The 10,899-nt window shown below is 33.7% G+C and overlaps 2 protein-coding genes across 3 annotated transcripts; both read left to right on the forward strand.

Annotated features, from left to right (window-relative positions):
• Positions 1 to 607: 607 nt before the first annotated feature.
• Positions 608 to 6,133, forward strand: LOC106760629 (probable receptor-like protein kinase At3g17420). Of its 2 annotated transcripts, none has more exons than XM_022780350.1 (9): positions 608 to 941; positions 1,666 to 1,811; positions 2,073 to 2,167; positions 2,524 to 2,720; positions 3,497 to 4,117; positions 4,218 to 4,366; positions 4,671 to 4,886; positions 5,257 to 5,406; positions 5,631 to 6,133. In XM_022780350.1, the coding sequence occupies exons 1-9, from the start codon at positions 761 to 763 to the stop codon at positions 5,988 to 5,990; spliced, it is 2,115 nt and encodes a 704-aa protein (XP_022636071.1). In that variant the 5' UTR covers positions 608 to 760; the 3' UTR covers positions 5,991 to 6,133. The 2 variants fall into 2 exon arrangements, with proteins under 2 accessions (XP_022636071.1, XP_022636072.1); XM_022780351.1 differs by having other exon boundaries at positions 608 to 911.
• A 2,720-nt stretch (positions 6,134 to 8,853) lies between these two features.
• LOC106760630 (proline-rich receptor-like protein kinase PERK8) lies at positions 8,854 to 10,680 on the forward strand. Its single transcript, XM_014644048.1, has 5 exons — positions 8,854 to 9,244; positions 9,343 to 9,491; positions 9,840 to 10,055; positions 10,210 to 10,359; positions 10,576 to 10,680. Exons 1-5 carry the CDS (start codon positions 8,854 to 8,856, stop codon positions 10,678 to 10,680), a joined length of 1,011 nt encoding a protein of 336 aa, XP_014499534.1.
• Positions 10,681 to 10,899: the final 219 nt, after the last annotated feature.

Genomic DNA, 10,899 nt, shown 5'->3' on the forward strand with positions numbered 1-10,899 from the left:
CAACACTCTGTACTCAGAGACAGAACCTGCAATAATAAACAAATCTCTTGCCAACAATGTTGCATAGGTTAATCCACCACATTCTAAGTTCTTTCTTCCTGTTTTTGAGTCCAGCAATGTGTACAAAAATTCTTCAATGAATGAAACATAAAAGTAAAGGAAAAAGAATATAATATTCTCAAATTATGCTAATAAATTCTCCTTGTTTCTCATTAATTGGAAAATGATTCAGGGCCCTTTGAATGGATATGCTGATAATATTCTCTGCTACTGCTAACACTCTCTTGAGCTCTGATGCATCCATCACCACCCTTATCCTCTTGAATTTTGTTTTAACTCACTTCTCTATAAGTATCAACATGTGTCAGAGAAAGAATAAGTTTGGAGAATTTGATATTCAATGTGTTTGATCTCAGAGGTCCCTATTATTAATGTTTTGATAGAATTACAGTATACAAATATGTTCCTTTATAGTTTTCCTAAAATCCTTTGTTTTCTTGACTATGTTTGTTCTAATATGTTAAATCCTTGTTGTGTATATATAATATCAGTCCCTTATAGTTAGTAGCTGATGATTTTCTTTTCACTGTTTCATATATAAGAAATATTTGGTAAAAGTTTGAAGCAATGCTAGGCATTTAGTGTTAAATCCTCTGGTCTAGGAATTGTACAGCTCCACATAAAATTTCTACACACCTTTTTTTGTGTGTCTAAAAACTTGTTGGAAACTTCAAGAGGAGGTCTTTGAAGCAGAAAATCGATGAGTGCAGAAACTCAGAGGGTAGTGGTGATCCAAGATGCATCAAGAGATGTTAGTTCAAAAGCTATCCTTGGAGCCCTGGAAAAGTTTTCAGTTAAAGCTGGAGATCAGCTTATAATTGTTGCTATCCTTGATTGGATTAGCAGTCCCAGTATGTTTTCTTTTCTTCCAAGAAAGCCTAGTAAGAATTCACTATAATTTCTTTGTCCCTTGCCTTATTTGGTTTAAGGAAAGTAGAAAGTTAAAGAAAAGATTTGGAAAAGGAAAGAAATTAGAGAGACCAAAAGTTGTAGGATCCATACTTTGTTTTCATACCATGTTTTACTATTGAAAATGCATATGTGATTTTAAGTTTCATATTGAGTAAAAACGAGAAAGTTGAGTACTATATAAGAATCAAGACCCATAAACCCATAGTTTAAGGTTAAAAGTGATGTCGATTTCTTATGTAGATTGGACTCAGATTTTATTAGTGTTTTCTCTGGATTGGATTCTCCCCTTTATATAGATCCATAATTTACCTATATCACTGATTTGATTTCATTCCATTTGTTAAGTATTTCACTTAAAACCTTGACAGCTATTTTGTTCAGAACTTCACTTATTTTGTTCAGTTTCTCTTAAAACTCTCACAGTTTTCAGAAATGAGAGAGATAAAAGTTGATTTTCACTCTTATTTTTAATCTACTTCACAGCTATTTCCATTCACCTTTTCTATTTTTGTCTATTTTATTTCTCTTCTTTTCTTTTCTTCTAACCAAAGGGGTCATTAATCTTACAAAGAGGAGAGGGAAACAAGGATATGAAATAAAATACATAAAGAAAAGTCAAATTTTGAATAAGCCATTTTACTTACTAATTGTAATTGATGTTGCTGACTTCTTTTTCACCTTTCTTCTCTTTAGTGGGTTACATGGTCAGAGTTGATTCCAGTTCAATGATGATTTCAACAAACCAGAAAATAATTGGAAAATGGCATACCAAAAAAAAGAAAGAATATCTCATGAACGAGAACATCAAGGAGATTTCCAACTACTGTAAATTGAATGAGGTTAGCACAATCCATATACTTAACATACATTACTGAAATATCAAATAAGTATAGCTAACACTTAACACAGTTAGAAAAGGGATTTGAAAAGAAGTAGAACAGAAAATGTATACATATTTTGTGGTTTATTAACATCAATATGAATGTTTTATACATGTTCCCTTGTATAGATAACGATCTTGCGGATAAACTAAACAGACCTTTACAGTGTTTAAGGAGAAAATGGTTAATGAAACTTTTCTTTGGAATGATGTTTCACAGATTGGATTCCAAGTTGAAGTGCTTGTAGGCCCTACTGCAGAGGTTGCCTCTACTGCTGCCAAGGATTTTCGGGCCACAAGTTTGATTTTATTTAGGTATGCTGCATATCGTTTTTTCTAGCTCTACAACAAACTTAAGAGGGAATTGAACATGTTTAGAGAACAAACACAAAATGTAGAAAAAAAAAATCCCATTCTGAGCAGAAAAAGATGATGTCTAGGGCTAAAATATAGGATCTTTCATTATTTTTCATCTTTTCAGAACTTAGTTATGCAGATTTATTTAAGCTGAACCTTGCACAACTGTTAATTTAAGGCCACTGTTAAGGATAAATGGTTTCTCTAACAAAAACAGAAACTAGCTTATGATATCAAACTATCCATAGACCACTTATGCAATCAAACTATCCATATAAACTGTGTTGAAGTTATAGCATTTTGCCTCACTGCAGACAGATCCACAAAGATATGAAGTATTTCATGCGCCGGCATCCTTGTGGCATGTATAGGATAACAAGTGACAATTCAATTGAGAGGTTGAAAGATCCAAAATCAACATCCAGCACCAAATCACTTGTTGACAGGCAAGAAAATGTAAGCTATAAAGAAATGTTTCCAGGAAGTGAAGAGGAAGAACGTTCTCTTCAGAGTGAGTATTTTTTTTGGTATAACAATACTGTCTAAATATACAGATTAATATTTCTATATTGTCATAGACAGGTTATGTTTTTCCCCTCTATTTCCTAAAACATAGTAGCAACAAATTGGAAAGCATAACAAACCTCATACAGAAATATCTGCAAAACCCCACCTATAATGTCAAAAACTTCTAATTAGATTTGTTGTAATAATATCTTTCCATTTTGGTGTTGACTGGACCAATTTTCATCACTTCTAAAATCTATAGAAAAGTCATGAAGATTCAATGATAACTTAGTAAATATTTACTTGAATCTTGTAGGTGGTCAGTCTTGTCTTATAGTGAAAATCCTTGCCATAAACACAAGGAATCCTGGTGTTCTTCCATACCCTATCTGTCAAAAAACTGCAAATATATCCAATAGTGGTCAAACGCTTTATGATAATTAAAGAAAGATGGTAAATATATGTTAACTTTGAATAGATAGTCTTTTGCTCAATCAACAACACTATCTACTTCCATTTCACATAGTGAAGATTCTCAATTTTTACTCAAGAATCATGCAAACAAAAATTATGGTGCAAGTTTATCATTGTTGAGTTCTTGTTGAGGTAATAGTTAGTCACATTAACAAACGTTTGCTACATTCACTGCTAAATAAAACAGCTAAGAACTTGAGTACAATCTCCACTAATTCAATGATGTGTGGTACTACTCAAATCCTATACATCTCTTTTTGATGATTAAATTGTACACCTGACCGTGATCAATGTTACATCAAGCAGTGTGCAGGTCTTCATCAAGTGATATGTTGACATCAACTGGAGCCTCAAGTCAGTGGAGTACAGAAGTCTCCAATTCTAGTTTTGGAAGCTTCCGATATGGCCATCAACACCAAGAGGGAAATTTCTATTCAAATATAGAACAAGAAACAGCAGGGAACCGATCACTATTTCACATTTCAGAGAATGAAGAAATGAACCAATCGGAAGTAGATAAAAAAGAGAAACACGGTAGAAATAATGAAAAATCTCATATGGAGGAAGAATTTACAAATCCACTTTGTTCAGTGTGCAATAATCGACGACCAAAAGTTGGATTGCAGATAGATTTCACTTATGCAGAGCTCTTTGCTGCTACAAAAGGATTTTCTCCCAATAACTTTCTCTCAGAAGGAGGATTCGGATCTGTCTACAAAGGACTGCTTAATGGAATGAAGATTGCTGTTAAGCAACATAAAAATGCAGGTTTCCAAGGAGAGAAGGAGTTTAAGTCTGAAGTGAATTTACTTAGCAAAGCAAGACATGAGAATGTGGTTGTGCTGCTAGGTTCATGCTCAGAAGGAACTAATAGGCTTCTTGTGTATGAATATGTTTGCAATGGTTCACTTGACCAACATCTATCAGGTAAGAAATCAGGATTTCACTTTAGTATATTTTTGTTTCTTCTTATGTTCTTCTTGATACAGCAGCTTATAAGAGACTAACTTTTGTTAAATTGATGTAGAACATTCTCGGTCACCTCTTAGTTGGGAAGATAGGATCAATATAGCAATTGGAGCTGCCAAAGGCTTACTATACTTACACAAGAATAAAATGATACACAGAGATGTGAGACCAAATAATATCCTTATAACACATGATCATCATCCATTGGTAATACACCAAGTCCTGAATCCACACATATTTCACTCGTATGATGCTAGCTAAATGACATATATTCAAATTTGCAAATATCAATGATGCATCCAGGACTGCTTTGTAGGATTGACAGTGTTCAATTGTTGAAATGGTGAAACATTTAAGAATGAAGACTTATAGGAAGTACTTAATGCAATTGTGCAAATGAGAAAGCAAAATGATATGATAGCCTGAGAGCACTGTATAAGCTCACTGTTAATTCCATTAAGAAACTGAGCTTGATTGAAACTGACATTTTTCTTTCCTGGTGGATTTTTAGATAGGAGACTTTGGATTAGCAAGAAGTCAAAATGAAGACTCGATACACTCAACTGAAGTTGTTGGAACTTTGGGGTACTTGGCACCAGAATATGCAGAACATGGGAAAGTGTCTAGCAAAACAGATGTATACTCTTTTGGAGTGGTTCTACTGCAGCTAATAACAGGAATGAGAACTACAGATAAAAGACTTGGAGGAAGAAGTCTTGTGGGATGGGTAACAATCTAAAGGCTATGAAATTTCAAATTAACTTAATTTTCTAGTACTACCTCAGCTCATCAAAGCATCAAAATGGTTCAAATAAATTTCACTGATATACTAAAATCTTAGTCCCTTTTGAATCTTTTTTTACAATCATTTAAGACACTATTTAGGCAGAATCGGTAGTTCAGTTATTCTAATTTATATTTTTTTCAGTTGACCTTTAAGTACATGAACACAATCAACTACTATTGATAATGTTCTTTTTATTATAGAAGTGTTGGGCCTGATTTATAAGTTTTAACTCCAACACTCTGATAAATAGACATAACTAAGTAATCCTAGTAAGTTTGTCAATTAATATCCAAAAGAAAATTTCTTGCAGGCAAGGCCACTTTTAAAAGAGAGGAACTATCCAGATTTAATTGATGAAAGAATCATTAAGGCTCATGATGTCCATCAACTATTTTGGATGGTTCGAATAGCTGAGAAATGTCTAAGCAGAGAGCCTCAAAGGAGACTAAATATGATTCAGGTAGGCTACAATTTTGGAAATTGTCTTCTTTTTATATTACTTATAGCTTTGAAAAAATTTGGACATATCCAGTAGTAAAGAATATGTTAGTGACAGTGCTAGATTAAATGAAAAACAATCATATATTGTTTTTCCTAACATTCATGATCAACTTGATAAAATGCATGAGCAGATTCTAAGGTGATGCTTTTTTCTTATACTTGACTTCATATTTGTTACTACAGGTTGTTGATGCTTTGACTGACATTGTGGAAGGCAGAACATGTGACAGCATCTTAAGAGATTACTCCCCAGCAAGGTCATATTCGATTTATAGTGCATCAGACTCTGATGAATCTGAAGATGAAATGAAGGAATCCTTCAAGTGCGAAGATGAATCACCAACTCACTGTTCAGAATTCATAGATAGTAATAGCACAAGTCAGATGATGCACATGAATTTAAGACAGCCACCATCTCCTCCAATTCAGAGCGTCTCTCTAAGTAGCTCAAGCTCGCATAATTTTCATGATGAGTCAACTAGTGGTGGTGAAGCAATAGAAATATCAAAATCCAATGGGGGTAGCTCAATTTCTAGATGCTAGGCATATTATATAGCTGAAATAAGGGACAATATTTCAGTTTAGTTCCTTGAGATGAATAAAGTTTCCACTTATTAAAGTGGTTGTTTTGTGTTAGAAATAATTATAAGTAATATTTGTATGAATTTACCATAGTTTAAATGTGTTGGGTGAATGCATGTAATATTGTATAAATGATTGTTAATTTTGTTATGATGTTGGAGAGCTAAGTGAGGCATAGTTTAGGGATATAAATCTAAATTAATGAGGGTTAACCTCATAATTAAAAAACCTAGTCACCTTGAGAGAATTTTCAGAGAGAGAGAAAGAGGGTTTCGAGTTTGTCATGCCAAGGTCTAGAAGTTGAAAGTGTTGAAGGTTGAGTACGGATAATGGTTGTTTGAAATAAAGGTAAGGGGAGCTAGTCTTCAATGTCTATGTTTTAGAAATTATGTGTGAGTGTATCTTCCTTTTGTTTGGTGTTTGTGTTGTGAAGGTGATGGTATGTATCATGTGAGTCATGTTAATTGTTTTAACCCAATGTCATTGTGTTGCATGTGTTTTGTTCATCCTTGTATTCGTAAATTATTATGAATGGTTTAAGGATTTTAGGGTTTTTACTTGTTTCATGAACAAGAGGCATGATTTTATGTATCATATGATTTTATTGAATTATTGTTTTCCAAGACTGCGTTATGTAGGGGTGGTATTGGGTTATGTCGAGTTGCTATAGGGTTAGTATACCATGTGTTATGGGATTGTCGGGTTATGTATGTGTAATGCCATGTTGATATATGCTTAGACCATGTTGTTAATAGACTATGCAGAGTTCTATAGGGTTGTTTTACATGAGGTTATGGTGTTTAAGGGATGCTCGACTTATATGCATTACTATAGTTGATTTCAATGCTTCCTATGTTGCTATAATTATGTTTTATGATTGTATTGATGAGTACTTGGTGTGTTTCCATGTTTCGATGCCTTGCTAGTCTATTGTGGGGGAAATAGGGTGTGAAATCGAGCTAGCTGAGTTATGGCCGGGCTAGTCGAAGTATTTGGCCGAGCTCGTCGGGTTGTCTAGGTATGAGATGTTATATACCTCAGTTGCAAGAATCTGGAGCTCAGATTTAGACGTTCTTAGGATCGTTTTAGAGGATTTTGTTGGCCGACCTCCTTGTGAGGTTGGTCGAGTTGTTTTAGGTTTTGTTTGAATTGTTTGTATTTTGGCTGAGTTGTATGGCCGTGTTGTTTAGGGACCTCGATTTTGGAGTTTTGGAAAAAAATTGATTGTAGTTTAGGTCAGCTTGGGGATTTTAGCACCTGGACGAGTTGTCTATGGTGTTGGCCGAGCTCTTTAAGCACTTTGTCGAGCTGGTCTAGGTGAGATCGAACTGTGTAAATTACTTTTCAAGTTGTGTGATGTGATTGCCAAGTCATTATATGTGTGTGCCAAGTTGTTTGAAGTGTTTGTAATGTTGGTTGAATTGTTTCTCCATACTGTTGTATGATAAACCATGTTGATGTGTTTGAGATAGTGAATTGTATGTCATCTTACGTATACTCTTTAGTCGTGATGCAAGAAAATCCTTGCCTTGGTGAGTAGGCTTTATTTTGGTGAACAGGAAAATCCCCTATTGGTGTGTGGGTTCTATTTTAATGAACAGGTAAGACCTGCGTTAGTGTGTGGGCCCCGTTTTGGTAACGGAAAAGTCTTAGGTTGGTACGTAGGCCTAATTTTGGTGAACTAGTTGTGTGTGCTGGAGTACAGAAGATGACATATAGCGATAGTGGTTGGTGGTAGTGATATGGTTTATCTAGATAAGAGTTTTGATTAACAATGTGTTTTGTGTTACGAAATGGATTGATGTTATGAGCTTATATATTATTAGATAATTGTTTTATAATAATTGTATTATTATATGTGTTTTTGGATGTTGATGTTGTTAGCTCAACCTTGCATTCATGGTGATGGTTTCCATCTATGATAATTGTATTTATACAGAAGCAGATGATGTTATTACAGAGGATATTGTTGATGATGTTGATGTGGTGTAGATTCAGAGGCGAGTGTGGAATTATTTTCAGAGCTTTCAAACTTTATTTCTTTAAATAAATAATGTTGAGGACTTTTAGTACGATATTTCGATTTATATTGACATTGTCTATTATTTTCACCGAGTTTTGAATATTACTACAACATAATGAAATTTTTAACTATTTCACTATATTCTAATGGTATTAGAGTTGTATTTACCTTATGTAAACTTCTATGCATTGTTCTCTCTCAACTTCATATTTGGACTGATATGTTGATGGAAAATGAAACTGGTACAATTGATCATAACATGGAAGTGTGTTTATAAATATTAAATGTTTCATTTTCCAATAAATTATCTATATTTAAAGTTTCCCAAAACTAATACTAAACATATCAAATAAAAGTGATAAGATCACACTTTCTTTAACACACTATTATTTTATTGGTTAAAATTTGTTGAAGTTCTCGTAAAATTATATATATATTATAAAGCCTACAAGTTGTGATTCAGAAACGTTAATTTCTCGCACATTGTTATTCCATTAATGTCCAAAGCCTATCTTGAATTCTCAAACAGTGTCTTCAACAACAATGCTACTTTTAGACTTTTTCGAAAGTTAAAACATTTCAATCCTAAATATCACATAGACAACACCAAGTATCATGACTAGGGAGAATTTTAAATGTAAACTACATAGTTATAATATTTTAAGACTGTTATATAACAAATGTTAAAACCACTCAATTTTTCTATCTTATCATCTGTGCATTCTCATTCTCTATGCTGAAGGGACAAGTCAAACAAAAATGTCTAATCCACAAACACAAGTTAAACAAGAAAAACAGCACATGAGCTGCCATGAAGCACACCAAAGGGCTGCAAAACCTGTTTGCTCTGTTTGCAATAACAGAAGACCACAGTTTGAAAGGAACAGAAAAAAAGAGTTCTCATATGCTGAGTTGTGTGCAGCCACACAAGGGTTTTCCCCTAAGAACTATATATCAGAAGGAGGGTTTGGTTCTGTCTATAAAGGGGAGTTGTCTGGACAAAAGATTGCTGTCAAGCAACACACGTACGCTAACCAAAAGGGAGAGAAGGAATTCAAGTCTGAAGTTGATGTTCTCAGCAAAGCAATGCATGAGAATGTGGTCAGGCTGTTAGGATCATGCTCAGAAGGGATTAATAGACTTCTTGTGTATGAATATGTCTGCAATGCTTCATTGGACCAACATTTATCTCGTATGACATAAATCAAACCAAACTTGTATAGATTATGAGTGCGTGCATTTATTGATATTAAAATGAAGGGATACTAACCTCGGTTTCTTACTGTGCAGAACATTCTCGTACACTTCTTGATTGGCCAGACAGGGTGAAAGTAGCTGATGGTGCTGCCAAAGGACTGCTATACCTGCATGAGAATAACATAATACACAGAGATCTGACGACAAACAACATTCTTCTTACACATGATTATAATGCATTGGTAACAATATGCACAGTCAATACTTTATGATATATATCAATTACATAAAACAAAATACATGCATGCATATTACATGGTCATCAAAAGAATGAATAACTAATTTATTTTATTAGCAATGCTTCTTCCTTTGCAATATTGCAGCATCTACTCTCTACCATTTAGGCTTTCATTTATAATGGATTATTAGAAACAGTAGATTCCTATATATATATACGAATTTTATTTGCTATATTGTAATGATGAGTGATCATTTAATAAGCTCTTATAGTTCACTGCAATTTGGTTCCACAGCCAAGAGATGCTTCACCTCATCAAGTTTGACTAACGAACTATTTTTTGTTTTATCAGCTAGGCGATTTTGGTTTGGCTAGAACTGTGATTGAAGACTCCTCATACTCTACAGAATGTGTTGGGAATACGGGTTATATGGCACCAGAATATGCAGAATTTGGTAAAGTGTCAATAAAAACAGATGTGTATTCCTTTGGGGTGGTTCTACTACAGTTAATAACTGGAATGAGGGCCATAGACAAACGACTTGGGGCTAGAAGTCTGGTGGAATGGGTAAGAATCATATAAGTGAATAGTGTAAAGCTTGATGCATAAACTGAGTGTCATTTCTGTTGGAAAATTTAGGAGAATTTCACTTAATCGGATTTGTGAGAGAAAATATCCTATTTAGTTTGTCAATTAATATCCAAAAGAAAATTTCTTGCAGGCAAAACCACTTTTAAAAGAGAGGAACTATGCACATTTAATTGATGAAAGAATCATTATATCTCATGATGTCCGTCAACTATTTTGGATGGTTCGAATAGCTGAGAAATGTCTAAGCAGAGACCCTCAAAGGAGACTAAATATGATTCAGGTAGGCTACAGTTTTGGAAATTGTCTTCTTTTTATATTACTTATAGCTTTGAAGACATATCCAGTAGTAAAGAATATGTTAGAGACAGTGCTAGATTAAATGAAAAACAATCATGTATTGTTTTTCCTAACATTCATGCTCAACTTGATAAAATCTATGAGCAAATTCTAAGGTGATGCTCTTTTATTTTACTTGACTTCATATTTGTTACTACAGGTTGTTGATGCTTTGACCGACATTGTGGAAGGCAGAGCTGTCAGGAAATTCAGCAGAATTTCTCTTAATCAGATTTGTGAGAAAAATATAAATACGGAACAATGACACTCAAAATAAAACTTTTTAGATTTCACTCCAAATGTATCAATGATAAAAAATAAAATTACAATATCACTTTTTCTCTCTTCCTTTATTTCTACTCTACGTTTCTCTTTTTCTTCTCTACACCTTTTATTATCTATTTCTTTCTCTTATATATATTAACTTATTTTCTATTTAATTTGTTGATTTCCTTAATCTTCTCCCCTTCATAGATTTTCATTG

Source organism: Vigna radiata, chromosome 5 (genome assembly GCF_000741045.1).
Source record: "Vigna radiata var. radiata cultivar VC1973A chromosome 5, Vradiata_ver6, whole genome shotgun sequence".
In the NCBI taxonomy this organism is placed as follows: Eukaryota; Viridiplantae; Streptophyta; class Magnoliopsida; order Fabales; family Fabaceae; genus Vigna; species Vigna radiata.